We start from the raw sequence: 26060 nt of genomic DNA, 5'->3' as shown, positions 1-26060 counted from the left end.
GGAGCAGCTAGAGTGGTGCTGAAACTCTAAGCCCGTGACATAAAGCTCTCATGAAATACCAGGCGTTGTTCAGGGCCATATGAACACAACCATGAGAACCGACTTTGTGCGGGAAGGAACCGTGTGTTTACTATTGTCTTGGTTTACATAAACGGCTGAACAGTTCAAGACATCATGTTCACTGGTTAGCCAGTAAATCCGATAGTAATACACTAGGGAAGGTTCAAGGTCAAAAGCTACCTATCCCGATGCAGTAAATTTCCAATAGTACTCTCTCTAGTGTCTGTATCTTCTCCTTTTGTAATCTGCGCAAATTTTCATTCATGTGGGGGATTGTTGGAAATGGCATTAGAAAATGCAAAGTTTGGAAGGATTTTTAAAAGATTCCGCTAAGAATTTTTTGCGAATCTATTGACGAGCGCGTTTCTCTCTACGAGGAGATGAATGTGGTATATTTATTTTCTCAAATCCGTTTCCGGGTGAATGAGAAATTGGCTCCAAAGTAAGTGATTTATAAAGCCTAAATGTGTGTGAATAAAGTGGGAAATGCTTGTCCCACATCGAAAAAGTAGCAAAACAACCTTGAGTATATATATGTCTAGTATGGGATTTGGGTTTGGGCCCAAGGGCACCCAAGTTTTTAAGAGGGAGAAGACCTAGGCTAGCCTGGATCCGAACCAACTACCACACACGCGTGCGCCGCCCGCCCGACCCGGTCCGGGCTAGGGCGGGGCGGGGCTTAATTGTAAAATGGGTCTAACCTTTTTACACAAAGTTGGACTGGGCCTGTGTGGTTGAAATTTATTTTATTTGTCTACTGGACTTATTTAAGTGGGCTTGCGGATGGAGCACGCTGGGCTGGGCTGAATTAATGGCCGAAGTTTGCTTGCTGGGCTGGATCGGATTAATCTGTTTTGGGTTTAAATTCAAATTAAAAACCATAAAACAGTTTTTGTTTGAACCAATGGTTGCACCTTTTGAACCTAAATCAGTTTTGGCTTTCTAATGTCTCATTGGTCCACAATGGTTGCATCCATTTGGAATATGGGTGCACCCATTTGGAATAGGCACCATTAAGCTTATAAATAGCCCTCCTTGGATTCATTTCAATATACCAAATTCAGAAAAAAAAATCTTCTCTCTTCTGAATTATAATCTGTTTGGGTTTGACCCTAACCAATTGGGTTCAAACCTTAGGGATTCTGTTTGGGTTCAACCCTAACTAATTGGGTTCGAACTTTAGTCACTCACTTCGAGTCCGAATCCGAGTCTGAGAGTACTTCACCGAGCCGGTTCGCCTATTCCATTGGTTTGAAGTGCTACTACCAAAGGAAGAAAAATCGTTGTATCCTGGGAGATAGACGCCGAAGAGTCCGTTAGCACCGTAGCGGGGCGTATCTGTCTTAATGTTATAGAATTAAATTCTAACTTCGACTTTAACAGGTTCTTTTATTTTATAGTTTTATTTTCTTGATATTAAACTATATAAATATATATAGATTATTATAATAAATATTATATTTACAAATAATATTTAAATAAATTATACTATAGTATATGATACATATTTGCTCAACAATTTATAGAGAAATTTGTGCCCCTAGTCAATGGATGTGTCCCTTTACTCGCATCCCTTCTCCAAAATTTGGTTTAAACTACCCTTCACACACCTATTCACTGTGGGTGTGGTTCTTCACTTTGAACAGACATAAGTTTGGGTTGCACCTCTTCCTTTCACAACCCTTTACTGCACCTTTTAAGTGCAATACATCCCTTAACAATACGGTAAGTTCCATTCATGTATTTCAACAAACACATCATTTCCAAACTCGTCCCATTAATTAAAAACTTTTTCCAAACCAGATTCGGGACACCCATCATTGGAGCTACGGGCACCCGATGTACATTTTTAAAAAAAATTAATTCAAATTTGAACAAATTTAAAATAAATTTTGTAAAAAGTTTTTAGTCAAATATTTAACAATAATAATAATAAAAATGTAAAAATATAAAAGAATATAAAATTATCATAAGGATAATGAAAAAAAAAAGGCTAATAAAATAATATTTATATATATTTTAATTATTAATTGAGACAAGTTCGGAATTTTATGAATTTTAAATTCTCATTTTATAGGGACAGACGAGGTAAATTGACATGCCTCTGTTGTCTCTTGGAACCTGCATAATTTTATCTGGCTCATATAACTCCCGACTCAGCCCAAGACCAACTCCCGAGTGCAGTGAGTTGAAATTTAACTTGACACAGATCGGTTAATCAACTAAAACGGCGACGTGTTGAATTGGTCGATCTCATAACTAACTCACTGAGTCGTCTCTTCTGCTAAAAAGGGTTAATTCTGGATGATCAGTGTAAGCAGACTCGGAAAATGGGGGTGAGTTTGGAGGGAGAGAAGGTGATATTGGTACCCTACATGAAAGAACACGTCCCCAAGTATCATCAATGGATGCAAGATCCAGCCCTCCTCCAAGCCACTGGGTCGGAGCCCCTAACCCTAGACGAGGAGTATCAGATGCAAGTCTCCTGGACCCAAGACCCCAACAGTATCTCTCTCATCAAATTATGTCAATTGGGTTTTCTTGATTTTGGTCAATGATTAATGTAGAGTGGGTTTGTTTTGCAGAGCAGACTTTTATAGTGTTGGATAAGGAATTCGTTGTCGGAGACTTCATCCATGGACAACCCCATTTAGAAGGTCACTTGAAATTCACACTCTTTTAATTTAATTTAATTTTTTGTTTACTGAATTATATCGGTTTTCTGTCCCTAGTTTTATGGTATTAGATGAATTGTGGGTTGTGGTTGTTAATAATTTCAGTTACGATTAGTATTGGTATCCATGTGTGTTTGTAATTGTGAAGGTTTGATTTTTTGGGTAGACGTTAGGTTTTGGGTTTCGATTCTCCTTGTAACTGTTCAAATTTACTGATTCTTCTTGTGTTCTTTGTTTAGAAGTTGGTTGTTGTAAGATATAATTATGGCTTTGACATTCAAGTATTTCTGTTGATACATCATTCACGTGATACAACCACTTCAATCTAAGAGAAAGGAATTCTTGTTCTTTTTTTTTTTTTTTTGGGAAGAGGTGATGGCAATTAACATGCACTGGGTAATGTGGAATGATAATGCCCCTTTTTCATTTCACATATTGATAGTTGAACCGAATAATACTACCTGACCATAAGAAAACTCAGTACTGGTGTTAATGATCGGAGTGTCCTCCCTGTGGGCTGTAAATCAGAGGTGTTTCCGTATGTTGAGAATCCAAGTACCTTTGTAAAACATGCACATTGTTTCTGTTTGTGGGGAGCTCTCTCAAATAATTATGATCATAAAGTCACAGAACTGCATTATTTGTATATATGGGTAAAACCATTTCAAAGAATCATGATAAGACTTAAAATGATCAGGAATCTTTAACTTGGATATAACAAACTTTTAAGTTTCTCAGCTTATGTGTATTTGTAAATTTTAATAAATGTAATTGTAATTTTAGGGTCATCAATAGTTTAGTGTCTAATTTCTAACTCACTAATGAAATACCTTGTTTACTAGTTGATAGTATTTTCATATTTTTTAAGGGAATAACAGTTATGCCCTTTCCAGCCATGGTCGGTGATGTGAACATCTACATGAATGACTTGGACGATACCCAAATGGCGGAGATTGAAATAATGATTGCTGAACCCAAAAGGTAGGACACCTTCACTTGTCTTCAAATGATGCCAATTTTCAGTTAAAAGTAAAAAGTTTTTGTGTTATTGCTGATTCATGTTCTCAGCCTTTCATATTTAAATGTTTGCAAGTTCATGTGAATTTATGTATACATGCAAAGTTTCATACTTCTCTCCCGACCTCTGGGTTTATTTCTTTCTGTTATTGTTGTTTACTTTGCTGTACGATTATTGATGATAGGGAAATTTTTATATAAAATATAGAATAGCGATATGTAAAAAGCCGCAAGTCAGGTACAACATATGATTTAAGATTTGAATCTATAAGATTTGTCATTGGCTTCCTTTAGCTATTGTCAAAAAATACTTTTGGGACTTCCACAATTCTACAGTTATCATTTAATGTGGCTACTCTAATGCCATTAGTAATATCAAGTTGTTGTGCTGTCTTCTATCACAACCTAAATTTTAGATTTAGTTTTTTTATTTTTTAAATTTTTGGTCATGAATCTATTTATATTCTGGTTCATCTTTTCTTATAAATATTTTTAAGAAATAATTTTTTGTTGAATGGATGAGGAATCAGATGATGCTTGTAACCAGGGGGGAGAAATAGCCACATTAGCACCCTTACTTTCTCAGGGGAAAGAACAGACTCCAAAACATGTGCAAAATAAATATATCTTTCCCATTGAAAAACTTTATGAATTGACTTGGACTTTCCTATGACCGATTATAACGTGAAACACACTAACTTGCTTATTCACAATGGATTTGTCATTTGTCAACTTGTCCATGTGAAACAATCATGTCATTGGCACCTATATGGCATTTCACTAATCCATTTGACATTCTTATCTCAATTGTAGATTTATATAAACTTGAAATTTCCTGGCTATCCATATAATTTTCTGAGGCTTTGAAGCTCTTTTGGGATTTGATGATACAGTTTTAACATGAAGTGTGATGTCTAAGGAATTCTAGGTGTGATGCCTACTCTCTTTTCCTACCTTTTGCTCTTTTTTCCTTTGATTTTATGCACTTTTTAAGTTTTTAAAACCCCTTCACTCTGTTAACCCCTTGAGATCCTATTTCATAATCCCAAAATTTTTACTTTCTTCAATTACTCAATCTAGATCCTTAACAGTACCACCACCAGTCCACAGTTACTATCCCCAAGCACTGTTCACAGTTCTGAATAGTCCCAAAACTTTGCCTTGCCTTGCCTTGCGTTATTAGAACCCCAAACTGTACCCCTTCTTACGCTTTTCACAAATCCTAAATTCATCTTCTCTAGCCTTTAGCCATAGAAAATCAATTAAAGCTTGCCGCATTTGTCTTATATCACCTGGTTTGATATGTTTGTTTAGCCATGTAACATCTTTGAAGTAAACGTATTTTTCTTTTCCTCACCTGCCTCTAGGTTCATTAAGTTCGCCCTATTATGATTTGTTTGTTTGACTTGTTAATGTGACTCCTTAGTTAACCATTCCTGCCACTTGTTTTTCTTTCATAATTACCATGACAACAACAAATAGATTCACTCTTTAATAATTAGAACTATCACAAAGTCAATTGTTTTCTGTGTTCTTCCATGTACTATAAAAGAATTTAAACAAAGATAAAATGCGTGACTGTAGTTGCATCACAAACACCTGAAATCACTGTTTCCATATGTCTTGATTTTAAGAAGATGCCATGCTCAACGTCTTGCGTTCTTGTTAGAATGTGATTATTTATTGTCCACTACCACTGATTTTGGCGTTATGGTTAGAATTCATTTCCAGTATCTTCATCTTATGGATGATCACACCAAAATGCTGAGAAGTTCGTAGTATATTTGTAATCTTAGTTATTCATTTCTTCCATCCTATTATGGTATAGATAATTTTGGAAACCCTAGGATTCCAACGCATCTCTTCATTCAACTTTTAAACTAACCCTCTTCTTGGTCTTATCAACCACACGCATATTACTACATCATGGAATGTTATTTGGTGTATGAGACTATGAATTGATTTATCTGCAGTTAATCCTATACCTCAGGCTCCAATTCCGGTATCATTGCCTCATGTTGGCAATGAAAAGGGATCTTTTCCATTTTCATCAGAGCAACATATTTTATTTTTAATGGTACATCCAGATATATCTTATATAAATTTCTTGCGTCACTCTTGCTAGCATAGTCGTGGCAAAGGACTTGGAAAGGAATCAGTTCTGATGATGATAGCGTTTGCAGTTGAGAAGTTGGGCATCCACATCTTCCGTGCGAAAATTGGAGACTCAAATGAAGCTTCTCTTAATATGTTCCGAAAATTGGTCTCTCTCTCTCTCTCACACACACACACAGAAGAATCATGTTTGTATTCTTATTTGTACATTTTTGTTTTTTTTTGCATTGTTTGCCACTCATTAGACGGAACCCATGCTCTTGCTTCCGGTTCTAGCCATGTCTTCGCTTCATATGCACGTAGAATTGCATTTAGTTTTCTCCTAACATTAGGTTGACTAAATGCTTTACATGCTTGTTGTAGGGCTTTAAGGATGCTTCTTATAGTGAAATCTTCCAGGAGGTGAGCTTACTTTCTTTTAACTGTTCTAGAACACCAAAGCTGTGCCACAAAGCAAGGTATGTAGGGTCCATGAGGAAGCATGAGTTGCTAATTCCTAATTAATTGGACCAAACCTACAAATTTTCTGCACTTCAAAATTAATACTTGAATGGTGCAAAACATCTTCGGAATGGTACTTTCCCCGGGACTTGAATTACACTTTAGCCTTTGTGATTGTTAGGTTCCTGCAATCTATGCTGGTCAACAGTCCCATTTATATAATCTAGTGTTCTAATATTCAGCTTAATTTGATGGTTTTGGCATTTAATTATATTATTCTAGTTACCGAATGTGATGCACCCAATGGTTGGCCAGGTTGTCCATCGTGACGATTTGACTTGAGGAACCTATTAAACTTACATGCTGGAGTGATGATGGAAGCACGGGACAATATATATATATATATATATATATATATATATATATATACTAATATGCAAGTCATACCAACGGGCCAGTGGCCTAGCGATATCAGGCCCTTACTTCCCAAAGGAAGGTCAGGGGTTCAAAACTCAGTAGAGGCATGTGTGTGTGAGTACCAACTAAGAAAAAAAAAAAAAAAAATTGCAAGGTCATATCCCATTTATTACTGCTAACATTATATTCATAATTTATCAAAAGAGTAATTGTTGTTTTCTGTTTTAAATTAATTAATATCTTCAGCTGATGGGTAGCTCATAAATTTTGCATAATTTTTTTTTCAGTTTTATCCCCCTTAATTTGTTTTCAACTAATTGTATACTTTTTTCTCATGATACGTTGAATAGGTGACATTGGAGCTACTAATAACAAATCCAATGTGTGAGGAGCTGCGGCAACTAAAACCTAATATGGTTTCACATTAATAGCCCCTCTATTTTTGTATGATTGAAGCTGTAATATATACTTCAAAAGTACTCTTTCTTGAGTTTTCCCTCATTTGCAGTGTGAAGCTATGAATGAGGTTGTTTTTTTGAAGTTTGAACTGTGAGAATGTTCACATTTGGTCATCTTATTAGACAATACTTCACCCAGGACTTGAATCTAAATTCTAAAGCTTATATATTTGAATCCCCTATATAATAAAGGTCATTTTTCTTTAATGTTAGCCAACCTATCTCTTGAACAAAATATTATTATTCTCTTTGAACTAATTGGAGTACTGACTACTGAGTAGAAGAATTCTAAAATTATGAAGAGATGCGTTGTTAAAGGTGTGAGCCTGGAGCAGCTCCAGGCTCGTACAGGCACAAGTGTTGCACCTGTCGTGTGCTCAGGTGCGCCTTTGACACTTGGCAACATTTGTGACCGATTTTTTAGCAATTGATGTTGAATGAATCCGAAAATTAATGTTTGAACATCCTAGTGAGCTGAATAGGGCTGCAAACGAGCCAAGATAAGCTGAAGTTTAGGCTATTAAAGCTCAAGCTAGAGTAGAGTTAAACTTGTATAAGCATTGCTCGTCAAGCTTGAGCTTATTATCAAAATTAGTTTTAGACCCAAACAATAACTAATAAAACATGCTATATTCGCGAGCCTTTGATAACCATATCCACAAATGAACTGTTCACTAGCTTAGAAAGAAGCTTAAGAATAAACAAAAGTGCCAGATGAGTAGCATTAAAACTGAATATACAAAATTTAATGTTAGCAAAATTATGAGTACAAATATCAAGACAAGGGTCAAGAGATGAAAGTACAAAAAAAAAAGGAAAAATGAAAAATGAAGTCGAAGATTTTCGTCGCTAAGGCTCAATTATTCGAGAGGAGGAAACGTGCTTCTGACATATGGTATGATCAACTAACTGAAAAGCTGAAATATAAATTTGATAAATAATTCAGCCAACATGCTTTATGGGACAGAATATTGGACACTAGAAAAAAAATGTTTTAACAAATGACTTGAATACAGTTGTGAGACGGGGAAAGCTGCAACTATCGGAGATAAAGTGCATGAACGTCTGGACACATAAGTAAATATTTGTCTATACATTAATTATATAATTTCAGCAATCAACTGCTTTGCACAGAAACTTTTTGAGGGAGTTATGGATGGTGCACCAAAATTTGAATGATGTAAAATTATGACATGTCCAAGTTAAAAATGGGTAGGGAGGTAATGCTAAGAAAGAAATTGATAGAACACGAGAAAATAGGGATATGTTCGGAATAAATGCGGGACCACAGAAAAAAGAAAGAAGAAGAAGAAGAAGAAGAAGAAGAAGATGTGGGGAAAGATTGTTGCAAGAACCAACGATGGATATGTTTGATCAAATGATGAAATGAATTCGAATATTAAAAAATAAGCATGGGGATTTAACTCTTTGGTGATGGTACTTGATCTTTTAGGTAAAACTACAAATGATTGAAATGCGAACATGATGTTTTTTTAAGGATTGCCAACTGACAAGAATCTGAGTTACACCATCTCCATAAAATATGAATTAGATTTCCCAGCTTAAAGATCATTTGCCATGGCAAAGAGAATCTGAGTAGTCATCTAATTACAGGTAGCTTTCAGTGTTTATCAAATGTCAAATTGCCAATAATGAAGCAAGAGGGCAAGGAAGTATATTTCAGAGAAACAAGGGTAAGGTTGCCAACTGGTAGACCAAACATGGAAGACAAACAAAAAGTATTGATACAAAAATATTCTGGAATCATATATGTCCGAATATTCTCTGTAACATCTCATAGCAGACTGCATAGAGGATATAATTCTATAGATTGCTAAGACTGTAATTATATAGTTGTATAAATTATACACATTTCTAATGGTTATAACAACAAAAAAGGAACAAAGCAAATACTTAAAGGTACTTACATGCATTTATTGTCGCATATTTACTGTTCACAGGAAATCTCAAATTTGTCTAGAGCCCTGCGCTGCACTGAACTATCTCTAGTTTCAAGGGTAGCAATTTCTTCGACAATTTGAGCTTTGTCTTCCTCAAAGTGTTCATCCACTGTGGCAAATCAAAACAAAAAATTTATATCACAGTGCAAAAGGAATTTTAGAAGTATTACGGAATTTCCAGTGTCTACCTTTATCAAACTTGAAGTCACCAAAGAAGCGAAGGAGCTTGTTTCTATTTGTAGCAAGTATGCTGACTATCTCAGGAGGCTTATTCTGATTAGCTGCAAATAGCTGTCAACAGGAAAGGGCAAAAAAAGAAGGAGAAGCAGGTTTTAGACAAATGAATGCAATTATAAAAAAGTAGTCACATATAAACCATGATTCTATACTATTTAAAAATACACTCATTATTCTATACCACACCTTGAACACATGAAACGCTTCTAACTGGATTGTCTTGTTTGAATCCTACAGGAACAATGAGAAATAAATGCATTATTATGTATATATAGACGCAACTATGAAAGTGTGCGTGCATGGAGAGAGAGAGAGAGAGAGAGAGAGAGAGGACCCTGAGCAGATTCATCATGATCTTCATGTTCTCCATCGAGTTTACATACCGGATCATCACTGAAGCATTTGAACGATCTAGTAACAAATGTCCTAACAGCTGCAACACATTACAGATTATAAGCAAAGGAATGAATTATTGTTGTGCTTCAGGTACATGACCCAACATTAGCACCAATGCTCGAGAATCACAAAAAAAATTGCGTAAAATAAATCAAAATAAGGTCCCAAGGTGTCATACTCACACAAACCCAAAAAGAGGAATGGCTTAACCAATGACATGGTTGTTTCAGGCCGAGTTCTCTAAATTCTCAAGCAAGAAGTATATTGTGCACTCTCCTTAAAGTCTGGGTGATGTTGAATGAGATATGACAAACATAATGAGCTCCATGAGTTTCAATTATTATTATTGTTTTGGTAATGCTTTAATTTTAGGGATATTTTGGTAAATATTTTAGGGTCTTATTTTTTGTTTTACTTTGATTTGGTTTCTGCTTTGATGCTTATATATATGTGACTTATGGCATTGAGTGAACAATTTTTTTATGAATATTGAATATTGAGATTTCTCCCTCTATTTCTCCTCCCCTGTTCTTCTATCTTCTTTTCCCTTAATCATCTTCTCACCCATTCTGCATCAAATCAGTATTAAAACTGCCCTACCCGTCCTGCATCACTGGGTTCACTAATGTTACCAAACAAAAAATATTAATTTGAGAGCTCCAGGAATTCCTTTCCTATTGATAGACCTCAAAAAATTGTCAAGATCTCGAGGAGTCTTCTCTTATTGATAAAATCTCTAAGAAATAATCAAGTACTCAAGAAGCTCCTCTCTATGATAATCCTCAGAATATATATCCCAGCCTTCTCCAAAGGCACCCAATACTACTCTGAGGACCTTCTCACCTGTGAATAAACCTCTTTGTGAATACGAATTTTAAGAATAACCTCCTCCAGAAATAAGCCTTGCCACAAAGGAGAGGCTACTGAAATTTTGTTGCTTTGCTACAGGTAACTTCATCCAAGACCCCAATGAACTTGCCTCCAGGAAACATTTAAGAGCTCAAGGAGCTCCTCTCCTATGGGCAAACCTTGACGAAGTGTTGGAAACTCTGACAATTTTTTTTTTTTTGAAAATTAACTCTGACAATTTTCTTTGTACAGAGGTCGATGCAATTCCCTAAGTTGGGAGAAAGGATTAGGGGGCTTGCACTAACCAAGGCCTCTAGTCGTCAACATGGACACCAACATGAATGCTGTAGTGTAAGGAAGGGAGAGTATAATGGGGGTTAAGAAATAGATGAGTCCATTGCAATTGTGAAAATTTTCAATTTCTTTTACCTTTGTTCAAAATGCACCTATACACAACTTTCAACAATGTCAAACCAATAAAATATCAATTATAAATGATTTTTAGCAGATTCCTTAAAAAAAAAAATTAAAAGTGTTTTAATATGAGTAATGGTCCATGTGTTGCAATTTAAAGTTTATATCTGCAATACAAGCTTACAAATTTGTGCACTTCACTTAATTTATGGCCACAAATGCACTAAAAAATGAAACAAGCAAAAAGTTAACAAATAAAACAGAAGACAATATTCTAGCATATCAATGTCATTTATGTTTTAAATACTTTTTGGTCGAATCTAAGTGAAAATGCAGAAAATAATTCAGAAATTGAAAAACTGACCAATTATTTTAAGTATTGGAACTCTTTAATTCAAGATTTAGGCTTAAATAATCTGAATAATGAGCTCTGAAGGGTGGATCTAACTTTTAGATTGTGTTTGGATGGAATGTGCGTTGGTTGGTAGAAAAAAAAAAAAAAAAAAAAAAAAAAAATGGAAAACAAGGCAAAAATAGGGTTTGTATGCTCTAGGTGTTGCATTGCATGACAAAGCTGTATCAATGATTTTCTTGTCAAATAGAGTCACACCGATAACTCGAGGCAAATTAGGCAATCACATCCCTCAAAAACTAACCTTTTCCCCCTCTATCCCATCACATTTACTATACCACTTAACAAATCCGAACCTCAAGTCACCCACCTTTTCGGGTCATAGGCCATCGATTCATGCCGAACCTAGTACTTAACTCCTATGTTACCTCATCTCTTTGTATAATGATCTCCTATAACAGCCTGACTCTTTTCTACCATAACAAAGCTGCAACCCCCGACTTTAGAGTGGGAACCAACCCAAAATCTCAGGTCTCATTAAGGTAACCATCCTTTCTGAAAGTTCAAGGAATTGTGCACTCCTCTCTCTCTCTCTCCTTGAAGTTCATCAAGATTTCCACCTAGGCCAATTTCCTTGGACCCCTTGTTGCATTTATATTAACTCCACTATTACAAAATCACCAACAAGAACCCACAACAAAAATGCATGCACACAGACACTCGTTCATATAGACATTTTTGTAAGAGATTTGAGCCTGGAGGGAATACCCATAATCCAATCAACTTGGTAAATCAGAAATTCTGCAAGCACTGCCACTATAAAAAAGAAGTTAAAAAAAATAAAAATAAAATGAACACGAATCATCATATATGAACCATTATCATAATAGTGAAGAAATGAATAAAGTTGATTGGAGAAAGAAGAATAACAGATTTCACCGTTTATTTATTTATTTATTTTTAAATAGGAAAAAAAGAAGAAGAATGACACAATAATAAGAGCAATCATAATAATATATCAAGACAAGACTGATCAATGTAAAGAATCTAGAAAACCAAAATTGTACCTTGATGGCATGCCTTCTGGTGATGTAATTAGGAGATTCTAACAACTTTGATTTGTACTCCGGGAAAAACTACAACCAGGAAACAGTCCAAGACGTTCAAGCAGTGAACAATTAAGAAGTCACATAAATTGAATAGAATAAGAAGAGACACGGAAATTTAGAATATCGATATTGAATTACTTGTAGGCATAATCAAATAAGTATATACAGCATGCAATACTTTGAATCATCAAACCCCATATATGAAGATCAAACTTTTGCATACAGCACGAATGCCACATAAAGGACTTATCCTGACAAAATTGAAAATCAATGTTCTGTAATCAGACATCGTGAATAAATAAAATCTCACACTTCATCATTGCCAAATTTGGTCTCATTTTGTTTAATAGTTCACAGCACCCAAAAAGAACTTCTATTCCCAAAAGGGAGCCACCTGTACCAAATTTATATTTAAAACAAACACGGAATCACAGTTGCTGAAACTTCAACCTTCAAAAGTAGAGGAGATATAACCCCAGTGGGTTGGCCAAAGTGGGCAAGTCACTTGGCCCTGGTGTCTCATGAGGCATCAGGTGTAAGGTTCGACGCCCTTGGGTGCAAACAATTCCTTAGGGGGGGGTGGGGAATAGAGGAGATACCACTAGACTAAGCTCTTGGTCATCAAATTTATACTTTCAAAACCTTCTCTTTCCAAATTATCTATTTCCACTTTTACCACGAAAGATCTCAACACAGATTTGATGCACTCAAAATGATAACTAAGCTAAATCCTGATATGTAGTAGTGCAAAAAATGTTTGCGAACATTATAATGCTCATTGATGCTAAACACCTGGTGTTCAAAGTTGTATATGAATACAAAGAATTGCTTTACTCAATGAAATTAGCATCATATTAACCGTTATCCCACTAATTTTAAATGTTGATATATTTCTTTCAACAATACTAATATATTGCTTCAGCAAGCAACTTAAATATAATGATCTTTTTTAAGCATTGGTATTATTCAGAAAACATATACTAAGAGTGTCTAATGACTTGCCCTTTCCTATTTTAGTACAGAAATTAGCAACAAGCTTTGAAAAAGGACACTGCTGCTATTTTGAGTTCTAATGATGAAAAAATATCAACAATTGGCAGATTTATATGCCAGGTAAAAAAACTTAAAATCCTTCCAAGTATTGTTTATACTTGCAATATAGAAAAAGTTAATACTAGGGGTAATTGCAAAGAACATCTAAACTATAAAAAAAAATTCATGGTACCCCCATAATAAAATTTACCCCCTAAACGATTAAAAGTTTTCTAATAAGGCCAATGACCTAACTTCTCTAGGTGGTCATTAAATGTATTTTGAAAATTACCAAAATGGTCCTTAAGGTTAATTGCATAAACCCCATGAATTAAGAAACTTGCACGATATCCCTTAGAAGAAGGGATAATGTGCAAATTTTTACATTTCAGAGAAATTTTATGCAATTACCCACAATGGTAAATTAGGATTTTCAAAGATCCCAATGTTTTGATCATTTATTTCTTAGTGGTAGCTTGACGGAAGGCTGTGTTTCTAGTTTATAGTTAGGGGGGTTTTATGCAATTGACCCTAAAAACTATAACTTTCCTTGCTCTAAAAAAGTTGAGTTGCCCTCAAGCCCATAATACTAAATTCGACAAAAAAAGTAGGAAGAACATCACAAATTAAACGTGCTGTAACAAGGATGAATTATTCACAATCCCATAATACTGAGATATGATACATATATAAGTAAAGTAAAACTAACACTTACCCAGTCATAATTTCTAGAAAGAAATTCAGCAACAGTAGATTTATGCCTAGTTAGGAGCTCCTGTAACATAGTTATCAGTAGCATCAGCATTCATGTCGACTGGATGACAACCACTGGCACAAGAACAAAACATAATGCTGCAAATTTTTCCAAGCACCCTACAGAACTCTTTAAATTTTTCAGAGAGATGGCAGGATGACTTTTCTTTATAGCAGGATTTTCTATAAATAAAATTCTTGTCATAAACAGAAAAGCTTGCTTGACAGTAAAATCTTGACTTACCAAAAGAAACAGGAAGATTAAGGACATAAAAGATGCAAAAAGTAACATTCGGCAAGAAATCGGCATCCATTGATTGATGCCAGACAAGGTTTATGAACGAAAAGTTGGTATATGATGAGGAGAACTCAGTGCTACGAAAAATATAATCAGGGCTGCAACATAAATATAATATCCATTCTGTCCACAACTCCAGACCATTAAACTATTCAAAAAACTAAAGAATTTAAGAAGATGAATATTAAATGACACATTTAGAATGTCATTTTTTAAATGGAAAACTATGTTTACTGTTAAAATGAATAGACTTGTAAAAATCTCCAAAATTAGTTGCTAAAAGACAACTTACCATGCTACACAAATACAAGGCATATAGATCTCTTTCCCAATTTTTATTGGGGAAATTAATAACAGAAACAGTAATCTTTATGTTGTGGTGAAGTCTTATACCCATCAAAAAAAAGAAAAAAAGAAAGAGAGAGAGAGAGCAGACTCTTTATGAACCTAAAATCACAAGTTATCTAACAAAAACGAAAAGATTTGAGACAGCAGGTGTGATATTTCCATTTTTCGCCATTTTTCATTTTTTCGGAAATTTTTGTCGTTGTAAGGGCTATTTTGTCTTTTACCATCTTGCGTACCGGATACTGCGGAGTGTGCCGGTTGTGTTCTAGAGTTGTTTGGGACATTACATTGAGTCCAGAACTCTTTGAAATGCCAAGGTGACCATTTCTGCATTTTTTCCGTTTTTCGGGCCGGACGGTTCCGTGTGGGACCCGCTACCGGAATTGTTGCATACAAGTATTTTGGTTGGGTCCATTTGCATCATATTTATCTTGTTTAATGTGTTGTATAAGGTTATGCATTATTTAATGTGTATAAGTATTTATGTGGTGTAGAAAGAAACCAAATATAAAAGGGAAATAAAATTAAAATAGGTGGGACCCACCATTAACACACAAAAAGGCCAAGAGACCTATTTCTGGTCTCATTTCCTCCTTCACCTTCTCTCTCCCACTTGTCTCTCCCTCACCTCACTTTTCTTGCTTTTTTTCTTTTTCATTTTCTATCAAAACTTCAAGTTTACATCTCTCCTTCAATACTTAGTGTTTTTAAGTGCCGTTTTCGGCAAATTGAAGCCCACGACGAGATCTTTAAGTTGATCGGAGCAATTTGGTGTTTGGTGCACTCTAGGAGAATTGGGATCTAGGGCACAAATTGGGGGTTTTGTATAAAACTGAGGTAGGGGTCTCTAACCCACATTTTCTTGTTCCTTTGTGAGTTAATTTCATGTAATTGTTGTTAATTTGTCTAATTGATGATAATTATCCTAGAATGATCTTGTAGTAATATATAAAGTTCATGATTCTATATATACATGTTGATTTGTATGAAAAACATGCTTAAATGTTGATTTCCTATGTCTATCATGTTGTGAATTGTGCTAGAAATGATGTATGTAAACTATATGTGTTTTCTTTGAAAATTTTGGTAAAGAATGATTAATTATGTTACTTGAAAGTATCTTGTTTCCATGGTATTGAAGGCATGAGACATACATGCATGTCATGGGGCATGAAGGACGGGAAATGTTTTGAAAATAAAAATAAAAAAAAAAAGAAAAAAAAGAAAGGGATTTTTGGGAAGAAATATTGATTAAATGGTTTTGAGAAAACCTGGTTGCCACGGAGTCACCAAAGGGTCGGTGTGTTAATGTAACCTAGAGGGAACTAGGGAAAACACTCTAGCGTGGTTGAGCTATCTGGGCCCCAAATGACGCCGCGGGGGTACCAAGGGTCAGGGACAGTAGCCAATCCTTCTCTCGTGTTGCTGCGGAGTCACCAACGGACGAGTTATATTAACAATTTGAAAAGTGATGGACTTGGATTTTTAAAGTGGGGAGCGACATACATGGCATCGCATATCATGGCACGGCATTATTTATTTTAAAATTGGAATTAATGTTGTATTCTTTCCCGGCATAGCATGAACCCCATCCTTTATTCCTATTCATTGTTTGGATTCACGGTGTCACAAGAGGTGTGTCTTAGGCACCACCTACTGAGCAATTTTGCTCACCCCTTATTATTAATAATTTTCAGGACACGGAAAGGAGGTGGCGAACGACCATCCACCACAAGTTTAGACGGGATTGGAAATTTATATTTTGCTATTTTTGTTTTACAACTTTAATATTTTGTAAATTTTGACTACTCTGTAAAACTTTAGAATAATTTGTATAATGTTGTAAATTATGAACTTTTGATTTCAGCTGTATTTCATGGACTGTAAATTGATGTAATTAGATTTTGTTCCTTGTAAAGGAGTATGGGACTAAGTAGTGGACTGGTACTTCCATATTTTTTTTTTATTGAAGGAATTGGAGGGAAGGGACTCTGATTATATGTATATAGTTATTTTGGAAATTGGTATATTGTTTGCATTGTGCGTTGGGACATGATAGATTAGTTTATGGCCAAGTGAGGCCATTACATTTTTTTTATGCATTTCAACAGGTTGTGGTAGGGCCCTTTTTAGCAGAGGTCATGCCGAATTTTTTTTTAGAATTGGTATCATTTTCGGGTCGTGACAACGGGCCTATTAATATTATTTGGCTTCATACAACCTTCACCTGTCACAACTTATAGAACTATATTAGCAGGCAGGACTGTAGGATATTCTCTTCTACCTTCAATGCACAACCTTCACAGAGGTCAGAATTGGGTGGCATTAAAGTGAGTTTGCTAATCTACTAATTTCCCTGAAAGAATATTGCTAAAATGCAATGCAATAAGTTTGAATCTGATTGGTGCATCAGTAATTAATATGGTGTGCCAAAATGATATGCCACTGTTGATAGTGCTGGTATTTTGTTCACACAAGGAAAAATAAACAACATAGAGAAAAACACAGTGCTGGCAAGAACTCATCCATCAGAGGTTGTTCATTAAGGAAAAAAAAAAATCTTAATTATACTTAACTTTAAAAGTTGCTACAGCATCTGATGCTATGTTGAAGTTGGGAAATTGTATATAATCGAAGAACTTCTTCAGGTTCTCTGACTCCAAGATATACCTATAAGAAAATATTTTTGGCACAACAGGTTGGATTACAGTTAATAAATCAGCTTAAAGGACTAAGAGAACTTAAACAGGACTAGTTTTAGGGCTATTTCACTTCCAGTAGGCACTAGTTCATGAAAAAAACATAGATCTTAATTAGCAAAGACATTAATATATTCTAGAGCAGTTCTGTTTTAGTTGGCATAGGGGTTGCTACTTGATCAACTTTGAGATTGAATCTGGTTTTGTAAAAGTCAACATCCTTCAAGCCATATTTCGACAAAAAAGTAGAGAGAGGCTAGGAAATAATTTACTTAAAGATGGTTCCCTTGCTCTCTGAGTTCTTAAATTTGTTTCTAAAGACTCAACACACAAACCTTTCCAGAATTTAGCTTCAACTGTCAATACAAATCATGGTAACATATGTAACTAAATGTTGGAATGGCAATATGATGGTCATCATGTGAAGGGCATGAAGTATAACTATCTGCAGAAACTGATTGAGAGTCGTGGTTATTATTTTCATAATTCACCATGCAATTGTTTCTTTCATGCAAATGAGGATCACACTCCCTTTATTCTTAAAAAAATTACCAAATAAAACCTCTAAAACGTCCCCCAATCCTCAAGGGCCTCAACATGTGATGCCACACATAGGTTTCATATCCCCAAGTGTGACCTTTGGTATACACTCTGCCTTGCTACGTGCAAGCCAACTGTAAAGTATCGACCAGATGTAACAAGCACAAGAATACTGACAGCCACCTTAGAAGGCAAAAAGGAAATATGTGGTATGTCAGGCCATTATGTGTAAGACATGTATAAGCCTTTCTTCTTTATTTATTTACTTTTTTTTTTTTTTTTTAAGGGAGAAAGAAGCTACAGTTGCTGTGCTCTTTAATTCTTTCCTTCTACCCATTCCGTATCTTCCTAGATATGGTTCCACTACCCTTCTTCATATTTCAATTTTACTATAAAAGAAAATTAAGGATTCAACCAGAAAACGGTTATGAGTTCAAATTGTACAAGACAACGCCAAGTCAGACAACAATCTGAATCCTAACCATTACCAATGAGATTCATTTTACATAAACTTTTTAATCTTTGATAATGAATTATGGCAAGCCAGCATTCGGACCATGAATCATATCAATATTGCTTACCTTGCAACAGCTTGATGACGAATGCAATCTCTCAAAATTGCACCATAGTGTATAGCGATGTCAGGGTCTTCATATCTAAATATTTAAGCAATTATAGCTCGATATTAGAAATCCAAACATTGAAACTATAAAAGACGTATAGACTCCCTTTCGCCCCAATTGAACCAAGCACAAAAGTTAATCTTCCAAAAAATTTATAGCATCCATCATTCTTCAATGAGTAAAACTGTAAATAATGTGGAATAGTTAGTAACTAAAACTAAAACAACGATTGATAGTTAGATCTCCAGCATAAAGAAGGTTAAAACCTTTGATGCAATGAAGGAAAAATCAAAGAAAACCTTCTGATTTCTACAGTGAGTTAACTGTAACTATCCTAACAATATAGTAGGTTCTGATGGCATTTCTTCTTTTCTAACTAACACTTCATAAATTGCAGTCATGCGACCTTCATTGATGACAGAATCATACTAAGTACACTATAACTATACAATAGACTAAAAGCAATGTTGTAAAGCACTTAAAATTTAGGATGTTATCCACAATCAATTTTGGGTGGTAGGTTGATTAGAGTTTCTTCTTGCTTTTAATATTGGTTTCTTTATTATGGTTTTCAATTGAAAAAATCATGCTTGATGGCTACAATGCAGTTTTCCTACAAAGTGGTTTCTGGAATTTCTGAACAGTAGTGAAAGTAGAATAAGAAAAAGAATTAGAATAAGGATAATATAGATATTGACAAACAATCGCCAATTACCATGCCATTTCCAATTTCCAGACCACTACAATAAAGAGCTTACCCTAGCACTAAAATATCCATGAGATCTATATTCTGTTCCAAGTAAGCAGAAGCAATCAACTGTGAATTAACCCGTTGTCTTTGCAAATTTGCAGCTACACGAGTGGCATCTTGACGGGCCTGCAAAGTAGGAACCTCATTATGACATCCAACATGAGAAGAATAGATCAAGTGTAACAGTATGCCTCAGTTCCAAAGTCCAAAGGTAAATAGAAGAATCTACTATATAGAATCAAATGGTCTGAAATTGGCTTCTCAAAAGTTCTCCCTCTCTCTCACTCTTTTTTGTTTTTGTTTTTTTTTTTTTTTTTGTTGGGGGAAGGGGGGGGGGGGGGGGGGGGGGGGGGGGGGGTGGGTGGTGGAAGGGGGAGGGGGGACTTAAAACTGTTAAAAGTACAACTCCACAAAATTAAATCTAAGGCCTCAATGCAAAAAGTTACTTACCCCCAAATCCAATTTAGGAAGACAAGTAATTAGAAGACGCAACATATCATTTTTAAAGAACTCCTGTGTCAGTTGTGCACAAGCTTCTGAACTTGGTTCCAACTGGCCATCACCGTAGAGAATTGTCCTCATCTCCAAAATGAGTTTACTTAGTTCAGATATCTGCACAAGTGTCAAGATGTGAACACAAAACTGTGTATTTGAACATGCTGACAAAGAGATACTCAGTTAACAAATGATTTCAAGTTATTGAGATTATATTGCATAGAAGGATAACCGATCAAAATTTGCAGATGCACAATCAAGTTTGTGAGCTGAGAAATATGAAGAAGAAAACTTTGTCTGTGTAGCTATTTGATCTGACATCACAAATTGCATGCAAGCATAATTGCATAATCATATAGTTTATTTTTTAATTCAATTAAGAGTTACAGTTAGTTAACATCCAGACATATATGCCAAATGTTCGATCTGATGAGTAAAATGCTGTATGGAATTATGCAAGAAATATATAATTGAAGAAAGCAAAAAGCCCGCGAATCCAGTTTCTTTTTATTTTTAATTTTTCTAGTGGACTCCTACAAAGTTCGGAAAATAAACCCATGATATTTTCCCTTTGCTTGTAGTGGAACCAAAACACCAAAACCGCTATTGCCTCTACACTTCCCATACCCACTATATAATTCTAGAACTCCATGCAATTAATTTGAGTCATGTTTCCAGAAAGCTTCAGTAGAAATATAAAAAGAAGAAAAAAAAAGAGAATTGTGTAAAGGCTTGAATAAGATAATCACTCATTCACAACTCTAGTATTTATAAATAAAAAGAGCACATGCTCATATTACAAGAAATGAAATTAAATCAAATCTAAATGAAATCACAGCATATTCTATGGCATATTCAATAGCATAATCAAATCTTTGCTAATACGGTAAGTCATTCCATAAATCGTGACTATTATATTTGCTAACTCTCCTCCTCAAGTTGGTGCGTGGATATCTAAAACGCCCAACTTAGACAATGCATTCTCAAACACAATCTTGCTGATACCCTTTGTAAGAATGTCTGCAAGCTACTGAGAGCTTGTGACAAATGGAGTGCAAATCTGACTAGCGATAATTTTCCCTCAGATGAAGTGCCGATCAACAAATCAAAAATGTCTCCTCAGACCACAAACAATCAACAATGTCTCCTCCGACCATAAACAACCAATCATGTCTCCTTAGACCGTAAACAACCAATCATGTCTCCTTAGACCGTAAACAACCAATTATGTCTCCTCAGACCATTTCCTTTCATATACATGTTTAAAACATGTAGATGGAAGAATCAACAAGTCTCCTCAGACCATTCCCCTTCATATATATGTTTAAACAATGTAGATGAAAGAATCAACAATGTCTCCTCAAACCATAAAAAGAAACAGCTATGTCTCCTTAGACCATTTCTGAATAGGTGGTGCCAAACTCGCAACGCCTTTATTGAGGTCGGAACACCGTGCCTACCCGACATCTCCCGGATGGGCGATGTCACCTTAGACCATTCCCGAATGGGTGGTGCCGAACTCACAATGCCCTTATTGCAGTCAGACCACCCTGGCTTTGATACCAAGTATAAATATAAAAAGAAGAAAAAATGAGAGAATTGTGTAAAGGCTTGAATAAGATAATCACTCATTCACAACTCTAGTAGGTATAGATAAAAAAAGCACATGCTCATATTACAAGAAAGGAAATTAAATCAAATCTAAATCAAATCACAGCATATTCTATAGCATAATCAAATTTTTGTTAATATGGTAAGTCATTCCATAAATATCTACTAACAGCTTCTTTTACAGAGGAGCAATAAATTTTGATATAATGTGTATTCCATTCTGAAGGATGAAAGTTGAATTACATGTAATAAGAGTTTCCTTGTAATGAGTCTATGTAGATTCCTTGCCAAGGAGGATTCGAGCATTTGGATGGGTTGAGGAATGGAGTTGAAAACACTCTATCCACTAGATTTGGGACTTAAATCAATAGTTGAAGTGAGTTTGAAAGACTTTTGATGCTTAAAGGACTTAAATAGGTGAATCGGTCTGCAGAGAACAAATTGAAGACTATTTTTCCAATGCAGATTTACTTCAAGAATCTGGACATGCATATCTCTAAAAGGTGCAATTAAATGACCCCAGTATCAGTGGACTGATCTATTGAATTGGATGAGCATGTTGTTAAAAGGCAAATCTTTGATCTCCATTGTTAATAGACTTGCCTTTGCAGCCACAGTGTACAAACTTTGGAGGGAAATAAACTGCAGAGTATGCACTAATGAGTATAAAGATTTGCTAACTCTTCAGAAAGAAATAATTGCTGTGATTAGAGATGGAGTTATTTCCGTGCATAAATTTCAGGAAAATCAATCTAACAGATGGTTATGCAGAGAGTGGAATATCTCTGTTAGCATTATGGGGCAAAATTTTTTTTATGGTCTTCTTCTGTGATTGATATCAACTGTGATCAGTTTTTTTTCTTCTTTGCAAATCTGATTTTGAGGATTGATTTTGCTATGGTCATCAGTTTGGGGCTTCTGTTTAATCTGGTTTTGATGATGTTGCATTCTTATACAAATCTGCAGATGCATGATATACATGGTGCTTTGTGCTGTGGTGGGATATATTTCTTGAACTGTTTAGGCATTCTCCTTGTTGTCTTTTGGTGGCCCGATTTCTGCTATAGAAATCTGGACAGAATCCTTAAGTCCACAACATAGTATTTGCCTCATGGTTCTAGTGCTTATTGCAAGTTTTCTGGAGATGATGAAAATTGCATTCTTCTTAACATTTTGTGTGAGTTTCATTTTCATTCCATGGCTACCAGCTATCTTGGTGTTAGGGATATGACTTTTATGTGGTACATGAGGTTTTGCTTGGCTTGGGGTTTTCTTCATTGATGTTGGGCTCCTTTTTGGTTCCTCTTTAAATGGTGGACTTGGGGGTTCCACATATTGTATAAATCCATGGGCCTGGGGTATATGCCCTTTGTCTTTTGTAGGGTTGTTCCATTGTTCTGATTAACAAAATCTCACCTGCTTACCTATAAAAATAAATAAATCAATAAAAAATAGGTGAATTGGGAAAGTACCGGACAGGGGAGTTCAATACACCGATACATTATTCCTATGCACTGGTACAATACACCCTATTGTGCTCTATGCATTGGTACATCCTATAACATGCACCGGTATATGAACCTCAGAGAGCTCAATGCATCGATACATTCGGATCAATGCAGCAGTACAATGAAGACTGTAAGCACAATACACCAGTACATCAGATTTGTGCACCAGTACAGAAATCTGCACCATATTGTGTTTTTAATTGGTTGAGAGCCAAGGCGTTTCATTGATTCAGAATATCAATTGATTCTCAAACATTCAAGCCGTTGCTTTGGGGATCGAGAATGACAAAGTGTAAAATCACCTAGAAGAAGGCAGATCATTTTAAGTAAAACGATTGCGTGGGCAATCAGCAGCTAGAAATGCAAAGATCGTGAGAGTAAGTTGAAGTTGGCAGCTACTGAGCTCATAAGGGTTTGAGTGTGGAGCTAGGCATAAGTTTAAGGCACTTATCTACCAAAGAAAGGCAAAAGGAATTCAAAGCATTGGGCTGCGTTTGTAACTTCTCCTCCAGTAATAGTGGATTGCTTTCCTCTGAACAAAGTTCCATAATTTTTCCCTATTGGGGTTCTCATGTAAAAGTTTGGTGTCTTCTATCTCTTTTTTTACTAGCGTAAAATTACTATCATTGCATTTGTGATTTTCATGATTGCATTATTGATTGAGCATATACTTGTGAAATTCAAACAAGTTAAAATCAGTAAAAAATAAGCAAGTAAACCTATTCACCTCCCCCAAGGTCTTTGGGATTGTATAACTTAACAGAACCTGTCCGCTGGCATGACTCTCAGAATTTGCCGTGCTTGAATCAGTAATATCAGCTGAAATTCAGTCCATAATACAGGTAATGAAAAAAAAAAAAAAAAAAAAAATGGAGAAAAGAAATTGTTCAAACAAGTTCTGTTCCTATAGGAAAAATGAAAAGATGTCAACTTTACAGTTGAATAGAACACAACTTTGAGGTCTGCAGCAAATAAATGCAAGACAGAGGGAAACATAATCAAGTAACTCAAAAGGAAGCCACAGTGAATGGCTTTTTGTCCTTAAGAATGCTTGTTACTCAATAACTGTCCTGAGACGCATATTAATATCTGAATTTAAGGTACTGATTTGAGCACAAAAAGACTACTGATCTGTCTGGTTCGTGGTCATAGAAGTCAGTTTAATGCAAACTTCTCCATTAGCTTGCCTAGCAGGTTGAAATAAAGCAATATATGCTCATTCCTAATTATTTCCAAAACCAATTTTTTTTATTATAAAAAAATCTCTTAAAAAAACTGATTAAAGAGAAGAAAGGGCTTGTATGAAGAAAAAAGAAAAAAAAGTCCGAACAGATATTCTTATTCGCTTGGGTCCGACAGCACCCAATTGATAATCCAAAAATCAATTAATATCTCCACTAAGTATTATCAAGTAAAAGTAGAATTTTGGTTAAATAAACTTAATTAAGACAGATAAGGTAAATTCGGAGCAATGTTAGCAGAATCAATGTGCTCAAATCAACCCATATGATGGTAATCTTCAATGAACCCACTTGAGCTCATCTGATAACTCATTGTGTGGGATATATTTCTCTACCTAGCCGAAATCATCTCCCAATCTTGGGAAGTTAGAATTAGTCATTTTTTTTTTTTCCTGGGTAATATTCAAAACAGTCAAACCTAGTAAATGCATTACAGATGGTTCCTTTAGTTTCTCAAAAATATAATGATATATATTTTTAAAATTCTTAGGATTTTTATTGTTTCATATTAAACTCCGTTTGAATGTTATGAATACATTTAAATATGTGTTACAGGCACACATAAACAGAAAAACATAAATCAAATTTCATAACATTAGTGTACAATTAATTATGAAAGAGAATTTATACATAATCAATTAACAATGTAAATAGATAATCAAAAGGGGGTATAAGCGAAAAATGGGACCTTTTCTTGGCGCTTTTTTTGGCGGGAATCTGGGTTGGTGTGGGCGTATTGGAGGAGGTCGCGAACGCGGTGCACGAGCTCCGCCGGTGTCCGGGGCTTCGACTTGCAAAGCCCCTTCATCGGTAAAGCAAAGCATAGAAATACAGAAGGCGCCGTTGGTGGCAGCTAAAAATTAAATATCGATATATATATATATCTAAATATATGTATATATATATGTTTCAATTTGGGTCTTCTTCAAATGATCTTTAAGGTTTCATTGTTGTGTGGAGGAGGGGGATGATGGTGATGGTGGTGGTGATGACCCATTATTCAGGGTTTTAGAGAGAGAGAATGGAATCCGTACACACAGTTTTCTCCGTACACGATGAAACGGGCTTTGAGAATGGCGTTGGTTGTCTTTTGTTTCTGCATGACAATTTGGAAGCTCAATGATTTTGCTAAACAAACGGAAACGTCTTTATTTCCACGTGCTGGGTGATGATTTTTCTTATTCTATTAAATTAAATTAAACTGTTAAAAAGGAAAACATATAGAGTGTTCATCATCTATTGCTCATTTGCTCCGTATTATGATGAAAAGTTATTTTATAATTTTAAATAAAAAATTTATATAAAAATTATTAAAATAAATTTACTTTTTTAAATAATTGATTAGTAACTTTTTTGAGTAATTAAAATTTTAAATATTTATGAAGTGAATTGTGTTGTCGAGATTAAAATTTAAGAATAAAACCTCAACTTTAAGTGGTTACGTATAATATGTATATAATTATAGAATGAAATATATAATATTAAAAAATTTATAGCCAAGGAAATATATAATATTACAAAACTTGTTTGTTTAGTTAATAAATGTTGACATTACATAATTAAACAAACACAAAAAAAAAATAAAAAATCAAAAAAAATCAACATGATTAATAAAGAATTTTGAACCATGCTGCAAAACAGAACAATCAAAATAAATTAA

At 35.0% G+C, this 26060-nt stretch overlaps 2 protein-coding genes across 5 annotated transcripts; one reads left to right on the top strand and one right to left on the bottom strand.

Annotated features, from left to right (window-relative positions):
• The first annotated feature begins 2286 nt into the window (after positions 1-2286).
• Positions 2287-7390, top strand: LOC132307440 (GCN5-related N-acetyltransferase 9). Of its 4 annotated transcripts, XR_009482233.1 has the most exons (7): positions 2290-2565; positions 2646-2717; positions 3614-3716; positions 5883-6015; positions 6231-6269; positions 6624-6804; positions 7076-7390. XR_009482233.1 is itself a non-coding variant. In XM_059805200.1 (6 exons), exons 1-6 carry the CDS (start codon positions 2391-2393, stop codon positions 7077-7079), a joined length of 582 nt encoding a protein of 193 aa, XP_059661183.1. In that variant the 5' UTR covers positions 2287-2390; the 3' UTR covers positions 7080-7390. The 4 variants fall into 4 exon arrangements, 3 of the variants coding, with proteins under 3 accessions (XP_059661183.1, XP_059661181.1, XP_059661182.1); XM_059805200.1 differs by lacking the exon at positions 6624-6804 and having other exon boundaries at positions 2287-2565; positions 6231-6325; XM_059805198.1 differs by lacking the exon at positions 6624-6804 and having other exon boundaries at positions 2310-2565.
• A 508-nt stretch (positions 7391-7898) lies between these two features.
• LOC132310331 (putative MO25-like protein At5g47540) lies at positions 7899-25470 on the bottom strand. The gene is made up of 12 exons (XM_059808517.1): positions 25089-25470; positions 19996-20157; positions 19553-19671; positions 18753-18827; positions 17509-17602; positions 14249-14308; positions 12460-12528; positions 9716-9814; positions 9568-9612; positions 9333-9435; positions 9112-9253; positions 7899-8100 (listed from the first exon to the last, which is right to left on the bottom strand). Exons 1-11 carry the CDS (start codon positions 25206-25208, stop codon positions 9132-9134), a joined length of 1068 nt encoding a protein of 355 aa, XP_059664500.1. The 5' UTR covers positions 25209-25470; the 3' UTR covers positions 7899-8100; positions 9112-9131.
• Between the last annotated feature and the right edge of the window lie 590 nt (positions 25471-26060).

Source organism: Cornus florida, unplaced genomic scaffold (genome assembly GCF_030987335.1).
Source record: "Cornus florida cultivar Cherokee Brave unplaced genomic scaffold, ASM3098733v1 CherokeeBrave_3.0.0_Hap2_Chr05, whole genome shotgun sequence".
In the NCBI taxonomy this organism is placed as follows: Eukaryota; Viridiplantae; Streptophyta; class Magnoliopsida; order Cornales; family Cornaceae; genus Cornus; species Cornus florida.
This window is presented reverse-complemented; position numbering and strand designations above follow the sequence as displayed.

What these genes read in the sequence shown, in the direction of transcription:
- LOC132307440 (XM_059805198.1), top strand. Translation starts at nt 2,391, where the DNA reads ATGGGGGTGAGTTTGGAGGGAGAGAAGGTGATATTGGTACCCTACATG. An exon ending in TGGACAACCCCATTTAGAAG is followed by an intron (nt 2,718 to 3,613) that starts GTCACTTGAAAT and finishes AGGGAATAACAG; the next exon opens with TTATGCCCTTTCCAGCCATG. An exon ending in ATAGTGAAATCTTCCAGGAG is followed by an intron (nt 6,270 to 7,075) that starts GTGAGCTTACTT and finishes TACGTTGAATAG; the next exon opens with GTGACATTGGAGCTACTAAT.
- LOC132310331 (XM_059808517.1), bottom strand. Translation starts at nt 25,208, where the DNA reads ATGAAGGGGCTTTGCAAGTCGAAGCCCCGGACACCGGCGGAGCTCGTG. An exon ending in TTCCTAAATTGGATTTGGGG is followed by an intron (nt 19,672 to 19,995) that starts GTAAGTAACTTT and finishes CCTACTTTGCAG; the next exon opens with GCCCGTCAAGATGCCACTCG. An exon ending in CGTCATCAAGCTGTTGCAAG is followed by an intron (nt 17,603 to 18,752) that starts GTAAGCAATATT and finishes ATTTTCTTATAG; the next exon opens with GTATATCTTGGAGTCAGAGA.